The sequence below is a fragment of the Lygodium microphyllum genome, chromosome 13, assembly GCF_053477565.2.
Source record: "Lygodium microphyllum isolate KBCC chromosome 13, Lygodium_microphyllum_v1.1.10, whole genome shotgun sequence".
Lineage (NCBI taxonomy): Eukaryota > Viridiplantae > Streptophyta > Polypodiopsida > Schizaeales > Lygodiaceae > Lygodium > Lygodium microphyllum.
Genome location: NC_141147.1, coordinates 145,082,582 through 145,109,493, shown reverse-complemented (window position 1 = coordinate 145,109,493; position 26,912 = coordinate 145,082,582). Strand labels below are relative to the sequence as shown.

The window sequence follows — 26,912 nt, the reverse complement described above, 5'->3', positions numbered from 1 at the left end:
GTAAAGATTTGAATCAGCAAAACATGCAACAAAACCTTTAGATGTGAGAAACTGATCAATCTTAATATACCAAGCACAAGAGGCTTGCTTCAATCCATATAATGCACGATGAAGCTGACATACAAGATGCTCCTTTCCTGCAATCATAAAACCTTTAGGTTGCTCCATATAGATTTCTTCTTCAAGATCTCCATTGAGAAAAGCTGTTTTAACATCCATTTGGTGAATTTCTAGATCAAATAGTGTTGCAAAAGCCAAAATCATACGAACAGTTGTGGAGCGCACAACGGGAGAAAATGTTTCTTAATAATCTACTCCTGCAATCTGTGAGTAACCTTTTGCAATAAGTCATGTTTTGAACTTATCAAACGATCCATCAGCTTTGGTCTTGGTTTTATAAACCCATTTACATTTGATAGGAACAGGATTTGGGGGGAGTTCAGTAAGAATCCATGTACCTTTGGAGATTAAAGAATCGTACTCAGCTTGCATAGCTTCTTGCCATTGATCCCTTTGAGACGAATTGATAGCTTCCATATACGATATTGGATCCTCCTGAAAAGACATAGCATCATCAAAGACATCATATTCAATAGAATAGAATCACAGAATTATTATTCATCACATCAATAGGTTGAATTGGGTAAGACAGGTCACCCAAAACAATATCAAATAATTCGTCACCTTCAAGAATTAGCATCATCTTTGCTTTCCACCCAGGAAAGCCTTGTCCTTGGAAGAAGGGAACCGAACGTTGGCTAGACGGATATCTGTTAACAATTACGCAATTGGCCATGCCTGTATGTCGAGAGAAAACAAATAAGATGAGATCGCAGAATCTACAAACCATGATCAAGATGAGCGTAGTTGAGACGCATGACAATCAAAATAGGGATATGCACGTAAGAACGACGAAAAGTATTGAGTGACTAAAAAGAAAGCCTGAAATAGAGAGGCGTAACGTGCAAGACGAGATGATGCATATAAGAAAAGTGCTATTTCGATCGAGCAAAGAACGTGAACGATAATAAAACATGGCTAAAAATAGCAAGATGTGTGCTTGTCGTAATCAACATCATTAACGAAGACGAGCGATTAAAAAACTGTAATTGGGGATTAACAAACTGTAATTAGAAATATAGTTTTAAATAAAAAATCGCAGATTCGAGTAGAATTGCTGTCTTGAATCCTGAACTGTCATAACTTTTGATCCAGAACTCCGATTGACAAGCGGTTTTGACAAGATTCGAGAGCACGACGAGAGCTACTTCTAATTTGAACAAGTTCATGTATCAAATCATCACTTGTGCAAAGAATTCAATCAAGTATAAACAATGAAACAACTTATCTTCCTTGTCGTTGCTACACATCCATAGCTCTGATACCATGTTGAGAGAAAGAGAGAGTACGAGAGAGATACACAAGACATGCTCCCAAAGAATGATTCATATTGATGTAGAGTTAGTATATATAGGTGAGACCCAAGTCAAGTGAGAGATGATATATATAGTTGTAACACATCTATTGTTCAGATAGACGCGAATATAGACGCATAGCTAGACGCGGGTATAGACGCGCATTTGGGATTTATCATAATTTTTTGTTTTTATGATAAGTTTTGATAGTGAGTTCTTGTTAAGTTTTGATAAGTTAAGATAAGTTAAGATAATTTTCAAGATGATGATTTTTGTGTATTTAAAATTAAGATATTATGTAAACATATGAATGAAAAATATTTTGATGTTGTCATGAATTAGGTTTAATCATGTCGACGTCATCATCACCTAGTGCAGTGCAAGCTGGTGAGTCAATGAGCACATCCTCAAGTGAGGATGAAACATTGCGTCTTCATAATCGAGATGCATGGCTACGACGAAAGATTAAATGCATGTGTGATCGTTGTTGAGGGTGTATTTTTTTAGCATGTCAAATTGCAATGTCACACCTCAACTTGTATGGAGAATGGGACCAAGAAAAATCACCGTTATTCATAGTTTTTTTTTACCACTAAGATTGAATGTCTATGTTACGGGAATTATATATCAACGTACATGAAACTCCCTTTTGTGGTTGAGCAGGATGCAGTGCCACATCCTCAGATGCTCCGTCCCGGGCGTCGAGAGGCTGCAAAATGTCGACGTGAGGAGGCAGAGTCTTCAAGAAGAGTAGAGACCGACGAACTCGTCTTATTGGACATAGGAGATCTGCAGACTGTAATGTATCGACATGGCCCTGACCCTGTAAAGGACGTTAAGGAGCTAACTTCTAAGATAATCCCAAACTCTTATACTTAAATCAATTTCATGTCATATAGTACGTAATGAGAGAGAACTTACCAGAATCTCGTAATTCAAGACTACTTAGTCGATTATCTCAACTCGAAACTCTCCATACCATTGCATGTGCTCTATGGACAAACAACGTTTTCGACGAATGGCCAATTTGCATTGCGTGCATGGACAGGGACACGTTGATTGAGCCAAGCCTCACGATCACCACCATGTTGGTCATGAGTGCTAGACATCTTGACTGCAATGTAATGGAATGATAATTTAATAACGATTCTATATTGTATATTGGGACCACTCCACTATATATATTTCAAGTCTTTTTTTTAAATTTTCATACCTATCTCTTTGAGTTCGGCTCTAAACTTATATATCTTTGAGGTTGGCTCTAAACTATGCTCACGCACATACATTTTCGTACCTACATTGCAAAGAATAAAAACCAACACAAGAAAAAATTTGAAAACATTCACTTCCATTTCTCTCTCTTTCAACACTTCCTAACCTATATTGCAAAGCAACACAAAGATCGAAGAGAAACCAATACTTTCTAACCTACATTACAAAGCAAAACAAAGATTGTAAAGAAACCAAAATAAGGCATACCGTCATGCTCTCTTCTTCTTCCACGACCTCTTCGTGCGGGTGACGCTCCTCTCCTCGCGTGCGGCTCGCGGCTTGCGTCTTTGCTCACCTCCATCTCTTGCTCACCTCCCTTTCTCTTTCTCTCCGCCTTCGCGCCCTCATTTGAAAGAAACGTTTAGGTTTTTGCAAAATGTTACCGCAGTAAGTCGTCACTATTAGTGTCGCTAAAAATGTCACTATTTGCGTTGGTAAATAGCGACGCAAATAGTGACATTTTTAGCGATGCAGATAGCGACGCTAATACCGAGGCTGAAAAAAAAAGTCGCTACTTAGTGTCGCTATATATGTGTACCCTTGTAGTGGTAGAGGAAACGAGAGAGGGAAAGTAGAGAGAAAAGAAATGAGAGAGGGGGAGGAGAGAAAAAAGAGAGAAAAAACATTAAACATAATAGGGAAAGAGAGAAAGAGAGGGAGAGGGAATGAGAGAGAAAGAGGAAGAGAGAAAAGGAAATGAGAGAGGGAGAGGAGAGAGAAAAAACATTAAACATAATAGCGAAAGAGAGAAAGAGAGGGAAGGGGTGAGGGAGGGAGGGAGAGGAGAGAGAAAAAAATGAGAGAATGAGAGGAGAGAGAAAAAGAGAGAAAAAACATTAAACGTAATAGGGAAAGAGAGAAAGAGAGGGTGAGGGAGGAAGAAGAAATGAGAGAGGGGGAGGAAGACAGCAAAAGGAAATGAGAGAAAAAAAATGAGAGAAGAAGAGGAGAGAGAAAAAGAGAGAAAAGACGTTAAATATAATAGGGAAAGAGAGAAAGAGAAGACAAGGGTGAGGGTGAGGGAGAGAGAGGAAAAGAGAGAGTGAGAGGAAGAGCGAAAAGGAAATGAGAGAGGGAGAGGAGAGAGAAAAAACATTAAGCCTAATAGGGAAAGAGAGAAAGAGAGGGAGAGGGTGAGGGAGGGAGAGGAAGAGAGATAAGGAAATTAATTGTTGTTGTTTGTTGTTGTAGTAGTAGTAGTTTTTTTTCTTTTCTTGTTTATTATTGTTTAGTTTTCTTGTTTTTTGTTGTAGTAGTAGTAGTAGTAGTAGTAGTTTTTTATTCTTTTATTGTTTATTGTAGTAGTAGTAGTAGTTATTGTTGTTTTTTTTTTCTTCTTTTCTTGTTTATTATAGTGGTCGTAGTCATGGTAGTGGTAGTGGTAGATGTGGTGGTCGTAGTCATGGTCATAGTCGTGGTAGTGGTAGTGGTAGTAGTAGTGGTACTGGTAGTCGTGGTCATGGTCGTGGTCCTAGTCGTGGTCGTCATAGTCGTAGTCGTAGTTGTAATCGTGGTCGTGGTCATGGGGTTCGTCGTAGTTGTAGTCGTGATCGTTAAAGAAAATGAGAGAGGGGGAGAAAGAGAAAAAAGAAGAAGGAATAAGAGAGATGGAATAAACATACAACATAATGAAGAAAGAGAAAAAGAGAGAGAGATGAAAGAAGAGGACATAATGGATGGATAAAAAAAAGGAGAGAGTGGTGGTGAGGTCTGGTGCAACACCACGAGACGGGAAACACTTTGATATATATATGTTAATCTCTGGGTGGGTGGGTGGAGACTTTACATATGTTAATTTTTGTTGAGTTACAAAAGAAGAAATCCCTTCTCAAACAATTTAAGAAAGAAAAAAAGAATGATAACAAAAACAAATTGTTTGTTGTAACGTAGACAAAACGGAAAACGATGAAGGTCTTGTTGTTCAAGATCGCGAGGCCTATCTTAATCAGCATGTCCCATATCCTTACTCTCAATGCAAGCTAGCAAGTAGATGAAAACGTCTATTGTCTATAGAACGTGTACGACACTTCGACGGGTTTCAATCTGAGATCACTGATCAGGCGATCTTGGATTTTTAGCAAACGGTAAGAAAAGTTAATATCAATCATGCATTGTACTCGCAAGCTAATTGAATACCATATACAAGAAGATTGGGTGGGCTGGAAAATTAGAAGAGTTCGTGGATGTGCGATGGATGGAGTGCCTGAGACAATCCACCACTTGGAAGGTACTACCCAATCTATACCGTCAATACCAGAGGAGACAGGCAGCCTTCTCGACCTATCTACAATCTTGGAACCTAAGATGGAGGCAATGATCAGCGCATTGATTCCCATGGATATCGAGACTTCTGATCCACTTAGAGAGAAAGCATCCATACCATTATATGATGGGTGCCGAGTATCTTGCCTGAAGAGACTGCTTGCACTCCTAAGTGTGCTAGCAAAATACATGTGGAGTAATGCGAGTGTGACTGAGTTGTTCAAGTAACTTAAATATACGCTTCGTTGATTTCTTTTCAGTACTATCATTAAAAACATTTGTGCTTTTTCAAGGTGTTTTATGATTTTTTTAAGGTTACTGAAATATCATATATTACCACCTAGAAATACCATGCCTGAGTATCATGATGATACACGACATGTTTTACGAAAGCTTGGCATAGACTACAATAGCATCCATGCATGTATCAACGATTGTATACTGTTTCAAGGAGAATATGAGACTATGGAGACATGCCCAAAGTGTGGTGCTCACAGGTATCGACAAGACTTGCAATGGCAAACCATCCCTCAAAAAGTTATTAGACACATTCTGCTTATCCCCCGCCTAAACCACATATTTCGTACGTCCAACATGGCGAGCTTGACAATGTGGCATGCGTAGAATCGGTCCACAGATGGAGTTCAACGAATATTAGCGGATTCATGTGCATCGAGCCACATTGACTCTACCTTCCCAGGCTTTGCTACCCAAGAGCCAAGAAATCTTCGGCTCAGTCTTGCAATGGATGATGTGAACCCATTCGGTCTACGCTCAACTTCTTATAGTGTGTAGCCTATAGTCCTTGTTAACTACAATATCCCTCCATGACTTTTTACGAAGAAAGGACATCTCATCTTTAGCTTCTTGTTCGCGGCCGCTACAAAGTCAAAAATATAGATGTGTATCTTCGTCCATTAGTCGATGAGCTTAAGATTTTGTGGAAGAAGGGGGTCACCGTGCAAGATATGAGCAAGCACAATGGTCGATAGTCCACCAATATTCGAGCCATTCTCATGTGGACGATGCATGACTTTCTGGGATTTGGAGAGTGCTTAGGTAAATAGGCTTTTGCTCTCGTTGGTAATATCTATATTTTATCTTGTTCAAGTTTGTATTCACTGGATAGAGGTGTTGGAATAGGTCTGGTTACCTCAAGTTATCATGCATGTCCATTGTGCGGGCCATAGTTAGACTCTGTAAGGTCATGAACCATAAAGAAGATGGTATATCAAGGACACGCGGTTTTCTTGGACAACCTCCAACACGTATGAATGCCGCAAGAAGCTGGTATGAGCTGAAAATGGTCCACACCGAGTCACATCCAAACGGAATGCAATGGTTCTCAGTTTTCTACGAGTTGCCATATTGGACCCACTTACAGATTAACCACTTGTTGGATCCCATGCATATTTTCAAGAATGTGGGCAGCTTGCTATGGGATCACATCATAGGAAAGAGAGACACTATAGGGACACAAATGGATTTGAAGGAGGTAGGCAAGATGGAGACGCTTTGGCTGCAGTTGAGTGCTGATGGTCATGTGTAGCTACCTCGTGCTCCTTAGGTTTTGTCCACTAAAGAAGAGTGCATTGTGAAGCAAATACTCAAGTCTATCCACACTCCAACGGGTATGATGCGTTCTCTCAGGTTTGCATTTTCTAAAGCCGACCAATTATCAGGGCTAAAATCCCATGACTGGCATAAGATATGTCAAGTTTGTACTATGAATAGATTGTAATTGGCATGTATATTTTACTATTTGGAGTGTAGCCATTGTTCATAATGCTTTCTCATTTGTGGCAGTTTGTACTACCAATCGCGATCGCAGGATGCCTTACTCCCAAAATACGCAGGGCCATTTACAGGTTGTTGAATTTAGTGTAATGGATCTCACAAAAGGAGATTAAGATGTCCTCTATTGAATCCGCAAGGCGGGGAGCAGTGGAGAGGGTATATCTCTTTGAGAAATACCTGCCTACCAGCATGCTCGCGATACAAATCCACCTTCTTATGTATCTTGTAGATGAAGTGGAGATTACTGGACCTGTCCATATGTATGCTATGGATGTTCTTCTTGGAGCGCTTCATGAAAACCCTGAAAGGCTTTGTTCGACAATGAGCTCGGCTAGAAGGTAGCATGGCTGAAGGTTGGTTGGTGTCTGAGGCGCTAGTGCATATTTCACAACGGCTACTAACGGTGGATCCAAACAACAAAATGCTATGGTCACTAAAGGACGAGACCGGAGATGTGGTGGTTGGAAATGGGGTAGAAAAAAGAATGGATAATGCAATGGAGGAGAAGGTGAATCGCTTGTGTATGTTGCACCATGCCTCTATGGAGACGTGGCTCTCCAAGTACCAGATCGCTAGGCAAGATTGAGAGAAAGCGCGATCTCAATTTCAACATAGTACGCACCATCGACCGATTCGATATCTCGAGGGCATGGAGGAGATGCCGCGGTTTATGTCAATGCGATGGTCGCATGGAGCTTTGACCATAGTGTCTCGCGAAGGAGCGTATGTCTCAATTGAGGAGTGGGAATTCTCGAGGGGATGTAGTCCAAAGGTGATGACGTGTTTAGGATTTGTCATATCTATATTCTATATACGACAACTAATTTGAGCGTTTCAATGTACATCACAAAATATATACTAATTTGACTAATCTCTTATAAGGGTACATAAGATATGCATTTTAAGTGAGATCATTTTTTAAGGATTTATATTACCATGCTTTGTATGATTTAAATTGATTATGCTAACATCATTTTTTATCTGTGTAGGTGACCTTTTTGGATACTTAGATCATCAGGATGAGTCAAGGGATGAGCGATGAGGAGTTGCAAGATATCTTCACGTGCATGTCTCTAGATTAGATTGCAAGATTCAAAGACATGGCGGACCAGGAGCTGTCTCGACATCATCTCGGCCGCTCTATTAGATCTACTTCAATGCGATCAGATGCTTCAGCTTCAAGCAGATGAGGTCAACACTCTAGACTTAGGCCAGAGGGAGGGAGTGCTTCAGGGTTAGGGGGATGCTGTAGAGATACGTAGGCAGTGAGTCCACGGTCGATACGGGATACATGTGCTACTCCTCGCTCTCGTGGCAATTCCAAGGAGCCTAGCTCAAGTAGTTGTTGTGGAGGCATGGGCGCGGTGTCTCCGTCTCATCGTTCTGCTGGAGTTGAGTCACCTCTAGGATTTGTCACACCTGTGGGGACGTCTACTCCAATTACTTCGGCTTTTGCTCAGTCATCTGCAGGTCGCACCCCTGTGGGTGCTACACCATTAGATACTACCCTGGTCGGTACGTCAGATGTACAAGGGTCTCCTAGATATGCCCAGAAACATGGACGTAGGTGGGACAAGACCCATCTTAGGCATACCCCAGAGAGGGATATGCCTATCTTGTTAATGATAAGTCAGGAGTCATCATCATGAATGATGAGGGAAGGAGGGTGATTGCTCACATGAGAGAGTTGTGCCAATAAGTTTTTCTGTACAACGTCTTAGATTATTGAAAAAACATACCGGAGGGGAGCAAGGACTACATAGTAGCATCCTTGCATGAGGCGTTTCCGATTCTAGTCATAGCAGATAGATTTTCTACAGGCTAGATGATGGACTGTATGCATGCATATATATAACACAGATGATCGGACGTACGCAAGGCACTCAAGAGTGGGGCTGCAAAGCCTAAGTGGCTAGATGCGGACAACTGGCGTCGACTAAGGGAGGAGGCTACAGATTCTCCAGGACGTTGGAGTTAGGAGTGCAAGGCAGCAAAGGCACGACTAGAGGTCAGAGTGGTCCATCATCTTGGGAGTGGCGGCCACATGACATATCTGGAGGACTTTGTAAGTTTTTCTTTTGTTTTGCTTGCTTATTTTTTTGCAATATCCTTTGTATTGACAATCATGTTTCTTATAGTTAGTATTTTGTTTTCTTTGCATCACTCCATTACAAATTGCGATCTGACCGGCCTTGAGACTCGATATGCAAAGAGGCATGGTCTTACTGCATTGATCGACCGATTGTATAGATGCGGCCGCCGTGTAAGTCACTCATCTTTCTTGTCCATAGTTACAATGTTTAATTAGAATGCATTATTATATGGTGGATTAATGTGTTGTTGTTTCCTTTTTTGCAAAGTTTGTTCGATGCTCCATTGCGGCGGGACAAGCTTTCGGATGGCGAGGATATATAGCTCGCCCTTGGATCCATGGAGCTCACATACCCTTCTTTTTATGTCACCTGATTTGTGTAGACATTTTCTATGTAGTAATGATATCTTGCCATGATTGTACGAGTCACTTTCATTATGCAATCATGTATTTATTTCATGTATCAGTGTTATGATTTAAGTACACTTTTTTTAAATTTACATAAGCATTGTACATAGTGCAAAAACTATTTTGTATGGCCCAAATAAAGCACATAGTGCTATATGTGGCAGGGTAGCTTGCTGCCTTGCCACAATTTTTTTTTCATGTTACCGTCACTATTAGCATCGCAAAATTACCTACACGCGTCGTTATTGACATCGTTATTAGCATCTCAAAGCGTTGTTATCAACGTCGTTATTTGTGTCGGTATCACTGATAACAATGCTAATACCAACTGTTCTATGGCATCACCAATAACGACGCTTTTTGCGACGATAAGGGAAATTTTTCTAATTTTCATTTTCATCACTTTTAACGTCGGTATAAGGCCTATATCTTGTAGTGTTTAGTTTCATTCATGTGTTTTCATGATCTTTATAGGTATGGGTCTTTTTCTTTATACCTCAAAATAAATTGAGCCTAGGGATTATCTTTCATAATAATATGAAATGAATTAAATATAGAAAATCCATCACTTGCACTAGTAAATGCTTGGTTGAGAAGTATTTGATGGTTAAGAGTTCCAATCTCTTTTGGTGGGACAAAACACATAGACTTAACATTCAAACTTACTTTAGAATACCGTGATAATATCATATTTGATGGGCAAATATAAAGCATGTGGTCTTGGTCAGATCCTTAATTGGCTAGTACTTATGGTGAATGAGTAGATGGTGGGGAAAGGTGAAGTGCCACAATGCTAAACTTCAACTTGACAAGGAAACGACAAAAGCCAATAGCAATAGATGATATTAGGTGTCCATAGGGTGTAAGGCCCATATTAGATGAACATTTAGTGCTCTCATGTGTAAGACTCTTCGACACATTTCATTTATGGATGTTATCATCCTCTTATCCACTTTTTTATCACCTACCAACAAGTAGGCACTTTTCTCTCCTACCATTCACTTACCACATTCACCTCATAATGAGACATTTTGTATAGAAAGCATACTATAAGGATAATAATCAGGTGTTTAATTTTTCAAAGTTTATAATTTTTTACAATGTAGTAAAGCATGATTTCCCCCTTTGATTGGTTGTTGGTATTTATCAAATATTGATTGAATTTTTTTTAAATATAAAAATACAAAAACACTTTAGAATCACCTAAATTTTGACTTTAGAGATTTTTTAAAATACACACTTAAGATTCACTAAAATGTGATATTTTTAAATTAAATTCACACTATGGAAAGTATGTGTAATTTTTCAAAGAAGTTTTACTGTATTTAAAAATTGAGAAACTATTGATATTTATTAAAAGTATAAGTTTTTGTTAAGGAAAAGTTATGCAACTCTCTTAGAAAACTTTGACACTTTATGGGGATGTGAAGATTTTCATTTCTAAAATTTTTTATATTTTTAAAAAAATTTTATGGATTAAAAAACAATTATAAATAAAATTTTAAGTGGTATAACAATTAAAAACCTTAATGTTTCACATGTCTATGAAATGGAAATATATTTATTCTCATGATGTGTGATACATAGGGGTATTTAGGCTAGTCCTTTCTTGCACTATGGCATTCTTGCTCTCTATTTTCTCACATGGTATCAAAGCATGCTAAGATCCTATACTAGCTTACATGCTTTGCTTCTAGCTATCTCCTTTTATTCAAGACAATGTAATAGTGATACAAACACTATCTACCATCATGTCTCATCAATGACTTGTAGTTGCCACTCAATCCTGCTTGCTCTCTTCTTGCTCCTACAAGATGGAGAAGCTAATGGGATCTAACCAAGAGAGTTGGAGTTTTTGGTTGTAGCTCTACCTCACATAGGTAAACCTATGATCCATTATTGATGGTGTGGGGAAGAACCCACCACAAGAGATCATCCTCCTAGGATTCCCTATGTGAAAGAAAAAAGATACAACCACCTTTTAAAAAAACATTAGTTACAATGGTTTCAACGTAAAAATGGTAGGTAAGTTGGATACTACCAGTCTTATTTGGAATAAATTTAAGAATACTTATAAAAAAAAAGATGACATCCACCAAGTTATCACTTTGTGAAAACTTGTCAATTACATAATGTAAGAAGGGCACTATAGAATATAGCTCATTGAAAGTGGAGAAAGCTCCTCGATGAAGCTCTTTTCAAAGGCTTGGAGATCTCAGAGAAGCTCTAAATCACCCTCCTTCTCTCCTATTTGCCACCTTGGTATGGGTTCATAAGCATCTACTCTAGCTTTTCTCAATTTTCCCATAAACTGGGGGACTAAAATCCAAAGAGAGAAGTTTGTTTATGAGCAACTCCTCCAAATTAGTGGCTCTAGCTACTTCTTTAAAACATTACCCATAGAAGAAGAATGGCAATCATCATCAATTACAATATGCTTCCACTGTATCTTCTTCTTACAAAGCCAACCCTCATCCACCTCAAGCCATTCTCCCATATCCAACATTAACAAATAATAATAATTTTATCTCACCCTCTTCTATTCCATTATCCTGTTCTCTCTCTCTCTTTCCCTCACCCTCTCCATCTTTCACTACTTTGAAAACCCCCCTCTCTCTCTCTCTCCATACAAAAGGGTGCCATATAAAGGAGTTACTTACATATTGAATAGAAAGGGGTTATATTTTATTGAGGAAAAGTTTAGAGATAAGGATATATATAAATAGACCTTGAAGGCATGTGATATAGAGGGCACACATATAGCAAATCCCCCGAGTTTATGATATTTCTCCTCCTTTGGCCTCCTCTCTCTCTCTCTCTCTCAAAGTTAGCTATGAAATGCCATGCAATGGACTTCTTTTTACATTTTTTTACTACAGTAGTGCATCGCTATTTGCATCTCAATAATTGTTGGTATACGACTTGCAATAAGCATCAGTAAGTGAGTTAGAATAAGTATCCAAATAGGCATCCGATATAATACAGACACTTTTAGTGATGCCAAAAGAGAAAGTTACTAGTGTTCATTGCTATGCTCTTTTACCCTTCTAATGAGAGAGCAAGTGAAAAACAATCACATTTATAGTAGTTATATATAAAATCTATAAAGTGTACCCATTTGACTTAAAAAATTTCCCAACTGAGAGCTAAAGAACAACCCCTAGCACTAAGAGAGGATCCATCTGAAACAACATAGAGGAGGATACAAGACTGTACATACAAGAGATAAAGGCCCCTATCACTATGATACATGGCGATGCTATTACATCCTTCACTACTAAAAGTATCACAATAACAATCAATTGAAAAGATCTCAAAACATCAAATTCAAATTGACAAATCATGAGACCTCTAGGAAACTAAAACCTATCCCTCTTCTAGATAGAATTAACCATTAAGAGAACTAGGTGACCATCCCTTATAGTATAGGCGACATATGAAATATCTACAAGGTTAGTTGTTGACATACATGATACCTACACCTCAACATGGAAATTGTATACCACCACTAGCAACACCAAGATGCAATCATGAAGGTCGAAGAATCCAAATAAATAAGAGCATCTCAAAATATAATGGACAAAAGGATCCTTGAGACGCATTGTAGGCATGAGAAAGAGTGAAGCCATACCATAAAGATGATATGGAAAGAAGTAGGGAAAGAAGAAGTAGAGATACTTGAGAGTTCCCTTGTAGCTAAGAGCCAACCATTTCAACCACAGAGTGTTCAAACAGGCCTAAGCTCTCATTCCCTCAGTCTTTCCACAATATCTCATAGTCATGAAAACTTTAACCACACTCAAGCTAGAAGTGCATATATATATATATATATATAGATAGATAGAATGAGTGAAAAGTAACCACCACATGAATTACACTTGGATTGAAGGGGCAACACCCATGCTATATGGCAAATAGGGATAGTTAAGATGGTTTCGACGAGAAAAGCATAAAGTGACCTTGAGACATGTCTTGGAGGCCCAAAGGGTTAGTTAGATGGGTCAATATATACAAGTTCCACCAATATGATGTGCATATTAACTAAGTACATAACCTTTATGTGTCCACCACCACAAATTTCACTTGGGATGATGCACCTCACAAAAATATAAGTGTATCACATGTAATCAATAAAAGGGTTCTTTGATTTGAGAAAACTTTGATAAATTTACATAAAAGAGGGTTATTTAATGCAGTTACGCATGAGAGCCTATAATTTTCTTAACAAAAATGGGATCATTTTACTACCTTATAAAATGTAAGTAAAAGGGATTTTATCATATCCTTTGAATACACCTTATAATATGGCCAATTACTTTCCACCCCTTGAAAAGTGCTAAAAGCACCTCCATAAGCCATAGTACACATGACATTAAGCAATTCCTCAATAGAGGCTCCATGATTGTAGGATCCCCAAGAGAGAGAGAGAGAGAGAGAGAGAGAAGTGTACATGTGCACACACACACAAAGGGGGATTGACACAAAGAGAGCTAGTGAAAAATAACGACCTCATGAGTTGCATATCGATTCAAGGGGCAACACCCTAGCTACATAGCGCATAGTGAAAGATAAGATTGGTTCTATGAAAAAATCATAAAGCAACAACGAGAAATGTCTAAGAGGGCCAAAAGTCACCTAGGATGGCCAACATATACAAGTTTAAGCACGTGACCAACATGCCAACAAAGTATACCTCCATGTGTCCCCAACACTAGAAGCGTTAGAACTACCCATGATACACACAATATAATGTTAATAGAACAAAGGGAATACAACTAACTCGTGCTTGTTGTGTGGTCGTAGCCAACAAGTACATGTAGGTTGTATGCCGATTTCTCAAGAATAGACGTGCCTACCAAGGGGTTGGGAAAACATGATGTGCACGCATGGGGCATGTACGAATAATAATTGATGGCATGGGTAGCCTATACAAAGAAGAAATCTGGTTCATTCTAGACATGCTGGAGCCTGTGCATGATGTGAATCGACAAGTATCCATTTTGGTGAAGGTAGTGCGCACAGTAGTGGACAAGCCATGTCGAATTACTTTAGGGTTGGTAATCAATAAGTAAAATGCACCAAAGAATTATCGAGAGGGACCAAGCTTTTAAAACGCGGCAATTATGCGCATAAACATGCGGGGTTAGTAAATTATGTGCACAAATTAGAAAACACATCAACATATGGCTTTCATAGAGCTAGTGGGCACTACTTCCACTGACTTGGCCAAGACGTGACAGCAGACTACAGCACGCCTGCTTGGCGCACACACGACTGCTATATAAGAGCCGACCCACACAACGGTATATTCAGTACGCCAAATAACATCACGAAGCAGCTGGCGAGCAGCAGTCTTGGTAATCATGGGGAAGATATTAAGATCATCGACGACGTCCTTCTCAAGGAAGATAGTAACGCTCTTACAGCTACTAATGGTGATTAATCATGTACTTGTGCATGCAACGGTAGCCACTAGGTCGGCGGACGTCGCGGAGAGTCATCAGACTAATTAGGTATGACAAGCGTACGTCGTCGTTACGTACACACTTACTGGATTAATCAACCCCTTGTTGCGATACTATCATCAGAATTCATGAGGTGGAGTGGCAAAAAATTTATTTAGCTGCTTATTATTGCAGTGATCAGATCATCCTCATCAGAACTCAGACCCAGACAAGTACGGTTTCTGATTAAGTTCCTTTTTCATTAATGGTTTGATCTGAATTGTGCAGGCCCAGACAAGCATAAGGAACTTTCAATCGATCCCCATATAGGAAAAAATGAGAAATCCCCATGGAATTCCCTAGTTGAAAATACATATAAGTGGGGAAAGTAAAAACTAGGGAAAATGGAACATTTCCTAGTGAGAATAAGTAGGGAATCACATAAGATCTTTCCTATGTACATAGGAAATATTTCCTACATAGAAAAATACAAAATTTTCTATGTAGGGAATAATTCCTATATAGGAAATATTTCATATATAGGAAAAATTTTCTAGAGGTGATTCCCTAGGCACTCTCACTAGGAAATCTCTCATTTTTTCTACTTTTTACATTCCCTACTTACATGTACTTTCAACTAGGGAATTCCATGGGAATTCTCTTTTTTCCTTATCACTTTATCTACTTTGCCCTTCCTCTTAGACATGCTAATATCAAACAAGAAATTGCATAATAAATTTTTAACTAGAAAATTATATAGAGAATATCATCATTTCTAAGTAAGGATCAATAACATACATCTAATGATCAAAATAGATTAAACAAATTAAGACATCAACATCTACTTCTAGCAACTAAAAGAAAAATGAAAATCATTTTAAAGGAGCATAGAACTAAAAACTAATTAAGCAACATGTGTGTCTTGATTGTTTTATCCCTTAAATCTCCAATATGTTGCAAAGTAATAAATGTTTCAGTAATCCCTCAAATCTCCAATATGTTGAAAAGCAATAAATTCTTAACTCAAAGTAGAAGTTATGCTAAAACTTCCACATCATCTAGACTAAGCACATTGCTATTTTTGTTTAATACAACTTTGCCATTTCCTAGTAGCCAATAAAGAATCTCCTTAATCATATCATCACTTGTTGGCTTCTTTGTATCCTTAATCAAGACTCGAAAGCTAGCTTCAGTCTTTTTGAGATTCATGTATGTACTCTTTAAAGAAAAGTACATATTATGAATTGTAAGCACACTAAGATACTTCAAAAGTATGGTTTCCATGTTCTCTTTTGTCATATTAACTTGCATTGAATAACAAAAAGTGAATAAGTAACTTATTATACTATGTATAGATAATTAAATGACACGAATTATAATATGAAAAGCCATAAATTTAACTACATGATTATATATATATATATATATATATAAACTATAAAGCTATCCTTTAAGCATCATTTGAAATGTTAATATCAAAGCTACAAATTGAACTACATTACTACAATTATATATATCTAATTAAAATATAAATTAACAATAAAGTTACCCTTTGAGTATCATTTGAAATGTTAATCTCAATGCTTTGGTTTGGGAGATCTTTAAATTCCTAATTCAAACAAAATAAAAAATTTAGATTATGCTTTTCATGTATGACATAAACAAAAATATAAACATTTACATCTAGCACCTTTGATTCTTTTTCGTTGATATTGGTACCTCGTTTCATGCTCCTTTGTTGCACAAGAACCTTCATCTTCTCACTTGGCTAGTCAACACATAAAATGAATAGTTATGTAATAAATCATATCTTTAGTTATTCACTAAACTATGACGCTATTGTTCTCTCACAAACATATATCAAATAACTTCCTCTTTCTTTGACTTTTTCGAGATGTTTCATTAATGTCATCATCTGAATTAGCCTACATTCAAAACTAAAATTAGTAATCACATTAAAAACATTTATATAGAAAAAAAAATTACATACCTTATCATTGCTTGAACTATGGATACTTTGTTCCAGAGTTTCTTGACGTTTAGTTGAGTACATTATTTTGTCTAAACCATGTAACAATAACTTTGAAAAGTTGGCACAATTTTCCATATCAAGTGTCTCATCTTCATTTTCAAGATCCTACATTTTAAGCATGTAAAGGATAAGATACTGTTAAGAACATGAATCATATGGTTAATCTTAAATTTAATATAAAGCAAAGAACCTCATCGGATGTATAACATTGAAATTCTTTAAAACTCTTTTCTTCTTCCACGAACATATTCATCTTTGGGAAATGAAAGTTAATGTATAAGTATCTGTATAAGAGACTTTCTCAAAGAAAGTTATTAGATATGAGCTTAAAAGCATTACTGCAATGATAAATCTGTTTGCTACTTTCTTCAAGAGGCTATATCAACAAAATAAGATCATGTGTATACATCAAATATCTCCAAAATATATGGAATCAAATACAAAAATGATAAACATATAAAATTATAAGATACCTTTTCCAAACCTTGTTCATTCGAAATATCATCCATGCTAGGAATGTATACATCAAGTTGATTAGAATCAATAGTATCAACATATGGTTCACTCTGCCATCAATAGACACCCCTAAATGAGTATGGGAGAAAAAGAACTAATCCTACACTTATGATATCAAACTTATAAATCATATCATCTTACCATTGATGATGTTATGTCATTTGATACATGTTGAAGCTTATCTATATCATCCACTCCAAGAGATGCGGATAATTCTCTCTTTATGTCATAAGATTAATAGTTCAATAACTAAGAATCTACACCTCAAATATTAGGAAAGCCAATAAAAAAAAGTAACAATCAACTTACCTTCTTTAAAAGATATTTTTTCTTCAAATACTTTCTTTCATCTTGCTTTGTACCCTTCCACCAGTCATATATATCATTCTCTCTCCATATGTACTCACATCCAATAAACTTCAATGGTAAAATCTCATGGTGATTCTTTGATATGATTTTCATGATATACTCTTTATCCGCATTTTTATAACGTAGATCATCTGGGTTTAAGGATTCAAACCACCTATGTACTCAATGATAATTTTCGAGCATGACAGTGTGTTGACTTTTAAAGTATTCAACCAAGAGCTTTTTTCCATAAAGTCTACCCTCTTCTCTAAATTTCAACATGGGTGGCCGATAGATATCATCATATGATGGTATGCGTATCACTCCTATTGATACTAAAGTGATCAAATATCATTAATTAGTATAACCATTTCAAAAAATGACTTATTATCAACATAAGAAAGCTGGTAATACCTGATTCTTGGCTTGAAGAAGTGTTAAGGCAAGCAATCTCAATGTCTTCCTTTCTTGCATTGTCTCTTGTGTCATCTTTAGTAACTTGTTTACCTATATATACATAGAGTTAACCAAAGCTCACAATAATACAAGGTTATGAAAAAATTCAATAACACAAAAGAAAGTAATTAGATATTTTGTATCAATTTGGGTCACCAAATTTGTACAAGTTTTTTATCCTTAAAGTTGGTACCTGCATCTTGACTTGAAGAAACATTATTGCAAGTAACCTCCTGATCTCCCTTTCTTTCATTACCTCTTTTCCCACCTTTTGTTATTCTTTAATCTATATTTATATATATACACACAATTACTCAAAGTTTAAAAATATGAATAACTATGAACATTTTAAATTAGACAAAGAGACTAATTAAAGCTAGTTAATCTCAAAATGAATCACCTAATAAAGCAAGATGTAAAACATGTACAAATTTTAATTTTCAAAGTTTAGTAGAAATAAAGACATATACCTGTATCGTGATTTGAAGAGATATTAGGGCCAATGACCTCCTTAGCAATCTATTCCGACTCTGTATGTTGTTGATGACAACATGAAAGCTTTCCTCAAAGCTGAAATAAAATGGAAGACCCTCATCAACTGGAATAACGAACGAAAAGTCAAGACATTAAGAAACTCTCACAATGAGTACCCTGAATTACTACCATAGATAACAATCAGCTTGAAAAACTACTCTTGAACTCAAAACATGAACAAAATGAGGCAAACTGTAACTCCTTGGTGATAGGGTCTTTGGTGGCCACCAACATCCTCAGCCTCTAGAGTCTGATAGGTCAATGCATTTTCTACAATCCCACAATCAGCATAAGCTGCAATCAGTGTATTCCATGAGACTGTACTCTGCGGGTGCTAAGGAAACACATCATGTGCTTCTGCAAGTAAGCCGTACTTGGCATACATATCAACCATTGTGTTGGTGACAAGCTGGTCTGTTTCCAGTCCCTTTTTGAAAACATCAGTGCTTAGTCATTGGCCTACTTCAATGGATTACATATCAGCACAAGCCTTGAAGCTACAGGCAAATGTGATGACATCTCGAGGTGCTTCTGCAAGTAAGCCACACTTGGCGTACATATCAACCATTGTGTTGGTGACAAGCTGGTCTGTTTCCAGTCCCTTTTTGAAAACATCAGTGCTTAGTCGTTGGCCTACTTCAATGGATTGCATATCAACACAAGCCTTGAAGCTACAGGCAAATGTGATGACATCTGGAGGTGGATCTTCCAATTGCATCTATTCAAAACAACCCAGTGCTTCCTTACCAAGGCCATGTTCAGCATATCCTAAAATAAGAGAATTCCAAGAAACTGTATCCCGAAAAGGAAGCTTTCCAAACACACTAAATGCTTCTGCAAATGAGCCACCTTTAGCGTACATATCCACCAGACTGTTACCAATGTATTGGTCATTTTCTAGTCCATTTTTAACAATATCAACATGTATGCCTTTGTTTCGTTCCATGTCTTGTAGCTTAGTATGAGCTTTGAGCAGGGCAACAAACGTGTAATTGTTAGGTTGTATGCAAGCCTCTTGCATTTTCTGGTTCAGATGGAAAGCATACTCTATTTCCTCATAATTGATATAGCAGAAAATAAGGGAAGTCTAGGAGTACACATTGTGACAGGGCAAACTATTGAATATATGCTCCGTATCAAGCATGCCAAGTCTTGCATACACATCCACCAGGAGGTTGCCAATCAAAAGATCTGTATCAAATCCATGTCTGATGATCTCGGCATGGATTTTTCTCTTTCTGTCAGCATCTTCTTGTTTTACACAAGCTTTGAGCAGGGCCACAAATGTGTAGTTACTCGATCATACAGACTCATCTTGCATGCCATGATACAGAGAATAAGTGTCCTGCGCTTCTCCACATTCTGCAGCGGCAGAGATGAGGGATGTCCAGGAGTAGACATGGTGATGGGGCAATTTGCCAAAGATCTGCAGGGCATCGCACAGGGCACCACACTTGACAAGGAGCGGCACAAGGTAGTTGCCAATGAATCGATGAGTATCGAGGCCACGTGCAAGCATATAGGCGTGTTAAGTGTCGAGCCATACACAGGTTCTTTTGTTGCCTCCATTTCTGCAACAAGGAGAGACTCGAGGCGATGGAGCTAAAGATCATGAGCATGGCTGTGATACCGTAGACATACAACACATTACATCCCTCCTTAGAATGTTAATATGCTTTTGCATACATTCACAACTTTTGACTCTTTCAACAGTGTCTTCTCTCTCACAATTATGCTCTTCTGCCAAAATGTCAACAGCCTCATACCCTACAAAGCACTTGCTGAACCAGCGCATTTTGTAAAATCTATCTTTGATTTGCACCTTTTCCATCAGAGTTTCAGCCAATTCTGCCAATTCATCTGTATTTCCCATACTGGGATCATCATCCTTGGGAGTGACAAGAGGCAGCAGAGCCGTTGTTGGGCATTCATTTTCAAAGACGTGCTTCAACTTTTCATCCAACTCTCTAGAAGCTTCCATAGCCTTGAGCTCCTCAAGGCCACCAACGAAAACATCATTGAAGAAGACTTGTGGTAGGGAGGATGTCCATGTCCTTTCCTCGAGATCGAGTTTTCTGTTGGGGTAAATATCAACATTGATCTCCACAAAAATGGCATGAGCCCCTAGATTCGCGATCCCGTCATCCTCTCTTTCTACACCACAGATTCACTTCCGTTGTTGTCGCTGCCACTGCCACCGCTTTGGATTCGTATGCATCCTCATCAAGCACCAATTTTTCACTGTGGATTCGGCTGCACTGCCACTATCCAATCAGAACGAACGAGAGATTTTTATCACGACCTGTGATTTTTTTCAGAGTCGCACTAGGGTTTGACAGCACAATCTGATTCCTCCGAATGGCTAAGATTCTGGTTCACCTCCCGCTCATATGAGTCCTCATCTTTCTCCTCCCTACCATGAAAGCTCTGGAGTGCTCTGCCCTGCACAGCAGGGGTGGAGCACAGCTTTTTCCCAGCAATTTGTGACAACTCATGGTCCAATTGAAAGAAGGCACAGAGCGTGCTTGCCATCCTTAAGCACTTCATCAAGCTTGTCGACATCGTTTAATTCGCTTTCACACACATCTAGTGGCGTTCTGTCATTCACCTCTCAGCATGTTGAATAGTGCGCGAGGTAGACGAGGAACAGGTGAAAACAAGGATTGAGACAAGCTCTTATTTCACCTAAGGAGTCTTAGGACTTGCCTACCTAGAGGATAGAAATCACAATCAGTTTGTGGATTCTTGTGAGTTGTCTCATGTAATAAACCTAGAGAAGTCCTCTAGTGTTCAACAAAAACTTATGTCCATGAACATCATTGCTCAATTTTCCCTCAAGAAACCTCAAACTTAGTTGAGCATGAGAATCTCGATTCTACTTCATAGGCAGGTCACCCCTAATAGCAACATAATGCTTGCCTGAGAAATATTACTTTGTAATCAATCATAGGTGAGAGTAGGGAAAATATTGCACTTGGTTCAAAGAGAGTCAGTAGTGGAAGAGAATAAAATGTTGATCCCCTTGTCGATAAGGCATCATCTCACATTAGGCCCCCAAAAATGAAGTTGAGCCTCATATATATCCTACTGAATTTGGAGGATCTAATTAGCAAAGGTACCATACTATTACAACATAAAAAAGCAGCTTCCTTTTATTATCATGTTACATAGGGTCCATTAACACAACATCTAGCACATGACAAACACTTTGGAAAACAACATTCTATTGCACAAAAGATAATATATAAAAAAACCATTCCATGGAGTAGTATAAAATCCATCTCCCTACAGAGAAAACAATTGTCTAGCCTAGGATATAAGCTTCCAACCCCATAAGATTGGGTTGTATGTGATTACACTACTTCTGTCAACAACATACAGTAGGGAACTTATTAACTTAGAGCCATGATAAGCTTCCCTCAGCATTAAAGGTATGGTTTTTTTACCCAACATGGAAGGTTTAAGATGTATAGGAGAGAATAGCCCAACATGCTTTCCTCCCCTCCTTGCTCTTTATAGTACTCTATTTTAATATTGGCCTTGTTGAGCATGTTCTTAGCACAAAAAGCATGCCTTTCTTTTAGCTCTCTTATCTTTACTATACATTAAGGAGAGGTCGAGGGTTGCTGCCACGTGGCAGTCCCCAGCCTCCCCACAAAGATGGCGGGGGCGGGTGCCACGACAACACCTGCCCGCCTTGAGCTGCTCACCTCGACGTCACTGCAGTCTGTGGCTCCTCGACCTTCTCGGCCTGCGGCTCCTCAACCTGCTCGCCTGCGGCCTCGATCCTCAACCTGCCCCCGTTGCCCTCCTCCTCGAGCCTCGACCCTCCTCCTCTATATAAGGAGGTCCGTCAGAGCATGCCTGACGGAGGTCCATACTACCCCCCCCCTCTCTCTCTCTCTCTCTCTCTCTCCCTCCCCAACTGCGATGTGGGCGCAGACGGCATGGTGATGGTGGTGGGGACCGTCCTGGCGGGCGCCACCACAAATTAGACAGGCTACTTTGAAGGGGAGGCGTCCGTGCCTCTGGAGGCGGTCACCGCCTGTGCTGGCACATTTGGGGCGGACGCCTACCCGGGGTACCCCGGCCAACTCCTAGTGGACAAGAAGGCGAAGGCCAGCTTCAATGCCTATGGCGTCGACGACATAGAAGACGTCCAACGTGCTGCAGCAGTGGCAACGTTGCCACATGCCGCGGTAGCGGGGCTAGCCGCCGAGGTCCCACATGTGCATGGTGAGGCGACCACGGGTGAGGTTGCGGACGTTAAGGCCGACAGTGGGGATGCGGTCCTCCATGAAGGGCCTGTGGTCCCTGGAGATGGCGGCCACCAGCAACGTCTTGCTCGCCCCCTCCAACCCCATGCACGCCACCTCCATCTCCTTCCTGCCCTAGCCGAAGAACAGCAGTACCCTCCTCAGCCAAGCAAGAACCGCCTGCCAGAGCCGCCCAGCCATCCTAATATATATTGCAGCTGCGTTATTTGACGACGTGCACAGAATTGATATTGATGAGGAGGACGAAGAAGAAGATCTTTTGCTCGCATCAACAACCTAACTGACTCCACGTCTTGAGAATTTCGGCTGCCCGATACCAATTTGGTCGTCCCCGCCCCGGCACGAAGCGCCGGGGCGAGTCTAGGCGCGGAGCGCCTAGTTTTTTCTCAAAAGATAAGTTTAAAATTTTTCCAATCTTAATTTGTTCTTCTTTTCCTCTTGTGTTTTCCTTTTATTATGATGCACTTTCAATGTTCCATTGAGAATTTGCAAGAGTTTCTACATTGTTTGAATTATTTCACCTACCTTTGAGATTGGTGAGAATTTGATATGCTCACATCGATACTTTTCTATGGAATTTCTCAACTTCAAACCCTAATAAAATGAGAATATCCAATGAGGATTTCTTTGTTTTGGAGCACTAGTTCTTTGTAAAGGTAATATACTTCCACCCTTGTAAGGCTATTTAGGTGTAGCCTTCTTGTTATTCAAGTCACCTCATAGTGAACCTTAAAGTAGCTTCCCATCTATCATGTTGCAAGCTTCCACATAGAGCTAGCTACAATAGTTGGCAATCACTAGAATCCTTGGTACTTATATTTTTGTGTTAAGACATGAAGTTTATAAGTTTAATGCTAGTTTGAAAGGTGATAATATTTCATCATACAACTAGCAATGTAGTTTGCTTTATTTTCTATAGCCACATGTTTTGGGCAATGCAATTTGGCTTTTTCTCAATATGGCTATTCACTTTGCCTTGGTGGTTCTGTTTTTCCATGTGCACTTCCATGACCAATATGGTCATGCACTTGGTAATGTGCTTTCCTTTTTAATATGGCAATCTAATTTTCATGATGGGGTATATATGATTGTGTGGTTTTCTTGCCATGCACTTTGAATGTTTGCTCTTGTTGCTCATTTGGACAGTAGGGAATATGATGTTAGTGTGTGGAGTTTCTATTTAATCCATTGGTGCAATATGCTTTTTTCTCCCTAATATAATCATGAGCTTTGCAATAAGATGGATGTCATGGCCATGATATATGCTTGGTCAATGTGGCCACGTACTTTGCTCAACATTGTAAGTGTTATTGTTGCTAAATGCAATGACTCTGTTGTTGGGGCTACACAGTTTGTGTTATTCATGTGTACTAAACATCTTTCTTTTAATTTTCTTTTTTGTTATTGTGATTACCTTTCAACAATTGTGGTCTTGCTTTTGTGTCAATGTGAAAAGCTTAGCTGTGAGTAAGTATTATACAAATGTAAATGTCTAATCAATGAATAATTATTTACTAATTAAACCTAGAAAAATCATGAGTTCCAAGTTAACTTGATAGAATATCTATAATTCCCTAGCTAGAGGGTAGTACTTGCTAGTTATGACTAGTAAAAAGTAAAATTTTTCTAATTAGGTTGATATTATTACTAGTTATACAATAACTTGCTAGATAATGTTGCTAGACACGGCTTCAATTTTCTAGATACTATCTAGGAAAATGATGTTACTAGTTAGAAGAGACTAGTGATGGCAAAATTATCTAGTTATAACTAGAAAATTCTACATTCTTCCTAGTTTGGTTAGTAATCTTCCTAGTTATAATGTGAACTTTCTATATAGTAAGTGGTTTAGAGTTTCTTGTGACCTTTCTCCTTACCTTCTTGAAACCATCATTATCAACTTGAATTGAGAAATAGAGAATTGTGATAAACATCATCTTTATCTTATCCTCATTGTACCTTTAATTCCCTATTACATAAAAGTAGGGAATCACATCCTTATAATTCCTTATGTAGGGATTTTCAAAGGAATATGGGGAATGCTCTATATTCCCTATTATAAGATGTAGGGAACTCGTAGGGACTTTCAAAGGAATGTAGGGAATGCTCTATATTCCCTATTATAAGATGTAGGGAATGCAATTTCCTAGTTATAGACGAGGAATACGTACTTGTCTACATAATACAAGTACACATAAGAAATATTGGAGAATTTCCTATATTTTACCAAATTGCCTATGTGGGGAACGATTGAAAGTTACTTGTGAAGTACGTTCGTTTTCTTGAGCGCAAGGGCCCATGGGGCGGAGACGGAGGCACTGAGTTCGACGACATAAGATCCATGCCCTCAGACGTAATCCGCGTGCTGGGGATACAGACGATCAGGCTATGGCACGGGGAGAAGTACATCCGTGGCATCCAAGTGCAGTATCAGGTCACGAATGGTTTCCGAGTCTACCCGTACTGGGGACAACTTCACGGCCAGTCCGAAGGCAACAAGCAGGCAGAGGTGCGTATTACTTATACGTCTTCATATTAAGCACTTAGGAGTCGCTTATTTCAATGCCTTATAGTGTGAATACATATAATATTGATCCTCGGTCTACTGATACATGATATGTTCTACATTTAGCTATAATAACTTGTACCTTCAATTCGGTGTTTTGCAACCAGATCACCTTGCAATATCCGAAAGAGCTGATCAACCAAGTGAGAGGATTCTACGGAAAGCCGGGCCATTACAACGCCCTCAGCTCCATAAAGTTCGTGACTAACCTTGGCACTTATGGTCCCTTCGGAGACCAAGATGGAATCTCGTTTACATCTGGTACTACTGAGCAGATGGAATCTTCGGTAAATCGGGAGCGGCCCTCGACAATATGGGCGTCTACATAAAAGACAATCTCCTCGATCGCGGCGAGGACTAATACCTCCCGAAGTGTACAACAACAACATGGAGTGATCGCCTAATCGTGCTCAAAATCTCTGCAATCGTCGATGATCGCATGCCGAACAATGGCATCGCCGCCTTTAGGATCTCATTTCAGGCATGCTCCATATTGTTATGAATGTAACGGTCAGCCCAGAAAACATGCAGTTGGCCATTTTCTAATTTCAAATTACTCGATCCTCTCTCTCTCTCTCTCTCTCTCTCTCTCTCTCACGTTGGCTGGTGTCTAGGAAAACCTTCTCAAAACGGTGTGAGAAGCAAAACACCCTTTTTAAAAGCTACACAGTAATAATTTTGCAAGAGCACCGACACAAAACTAGTTTAGCCTCTAAGAAACCCCCTTACATAGGACGATAAGGATTCTTGTAAGGTTCAATTAAATGTAAATATCACATAAGTTGCTTGTGATGCACCTTCTTGAGCTAGCATATTACTAACATCTTTATGGTAAAACACTCATGTGCTAGCTAGCCACACCTTACTTTCATTAGCTACAAGTATGCTCCAAAAGATTCTACCCCTTTATAATCCCACTACACTAATTCGAACATGATTTGCATATTGACAAACCTTGTCATTTCCTTGAACCATCCTTTTAGCATTGCGACTCGTGAATGAATGCCTTATGTGCCACTTATCCCTAACTAACACCACGCTTAATGTGTTCCATCACAATTATAAATAATACATTAGTTCTAGGTCCTTATTCACTGATAGCAATTGATCATCAATATCCTCTTCGATCGCTCCTTGAGCACAAGTGCATCAAGCACCAAGTTTTATCCATACATGTGATGTCTTGATGTATCTACCTACCAAAAGTGTTGCCACGAGACACCTACACAAGGGGATAAGCACCTTCAATGGTTCTCCCTTGTGTACATGTTAACAAGATGAGTGTCTTGAATGGTTCTCCATTAATAGGGCATGGCACGTTTCTAAGAGTGAATTAGTTTCCATATTGAACAGAAGGTTGATTGGGAATGCCTGTCCTTTTTGGGTGTGAGACTTGCAAGTGTGAACGCAAGTGAAGCCATATGTGAGTTATGACACAATATTCATATCTCAGTGATGATGTTTACGTGATTTGATTATTTAATAAAACTCCA

At 38.9% G+C, this 26,912-nt stretch overlaps 2 protein-coding genes across 11 annotated transcripts in view; one reads left to right on the top strand and one right to left on the bottom strand.

Moving 5' to 3' along the window:
* Nucleotides 1-21,297, bottom strand: part of LOC148027309 (uncharacterized) — a 30,552-nt gene extending 9,255 nt beyond the window's left edge. The window contains exons 1-11 of one of the 10 annotated variants that reach the window (XM_087691879.1): nucleotides 18,693-21,297; nucleotides 18,513-18,612; nucleotides 18,236-18,328; nucleotides 18,001-18,093; nucleotides 17,548-17,912; nucleotides 17,380-17,457; nucleotides 17,196-17,288; nucleotides 16,913-16,975; nucleotides 16,681-16,827; nucleotides 16,381-16,458; nucleotides 15,615-16,299 (exon numbers count right to left, since the gene is read on the bottom strand). In XM_087691879.1, coding sequence (XP_087548005.1) covers nucleotides 16,198-16,299; nucleotides 16,381-16,458; nucleotides 16,681-16,827; nucleotides 16,913-16,975; nucleotides 17,196-17,288; nucleotides 17,380-17,457; nucleotides 17,548-17,700 — 714 coding nt within the window. In that variant the 5' untranslated portion in view covers nucleotides 17,701-17,912; nucleotides 18,001-18,093; nucleotides 18,236-18,328; nucleotides 18,513-18,612; nucleotides 18,693-21,297 and the 3' untranslated portion in view covers nucleotides 15,615-16,197. Of the gene's footprint in view, nucleotides 1-15,614; nucleotides 16,300-16,380; nucleotides 16,459-16,680; nucleotides 16,828-16,912; nucleotides 16,976-17,195; nucleotides 17,289-17,379; nucleotides 17,458-17,547; nucleotides 17,913-18,000; nucleotides 18,094-18,235; nucleotides 18,329-18,512 lie in introns of those variants that run through there. The other 9 variants (XM_087691885.1, XM_087691878.1, XM_087691888.1 and 6 more) reach the window with 9 other exon arrangements.
* LOC148027308 (uncharacterized) lies at nucleotides 19,538-25,763 on the top strand. Its single transcript, XM_087690412.1, has 4 exons — nucleotides 19,538-19,816; nucleotides 19,910-20,050; nucleotides 25,111-25,362; nucleotides 25,527-25,763. The coding sequence occupies exons 1-4, from the start codon at nucleotides 19,538-19,540 to the stop codon at nucleotides 25,746-25,748; spliced, it is 894 nt and encodes a 297-aa protein (XP_087546538.1). The 3' UTR covers nucleotides 25,749-25,763.
* Nucleotides 25,764-26,912: the final 1,149 nt, after the last annotated feature.

What these genes read in the sequence shown, in the direction of transcription:
- LOC148027308 (XM_087690412.1), top strand. Translation starts at nt 19,538, where the DNA reads ATGAGCTTTGAGCAGGGCAACAAACGTGTAATTGTTAGGTTGTATGCA. An exon ending in TTGACAAGGAGCGGCACAAG is followed by an intron (nt 20,051 to 25,110) that starts GTAGTTGCCAAT and finishes AACGATTGAAAG; the next exon opens with TTACTTGTGAAGTACGTTCG. An exon ending in AAGGCAACAAGCAGGCAGAG is followed by an intron (nt 25,363 to 25,526) that starts GTGCGTATTACT and finishes TTTTGCAACCAG; the next exon opens with ATCACCTTGCAATATCCGAA.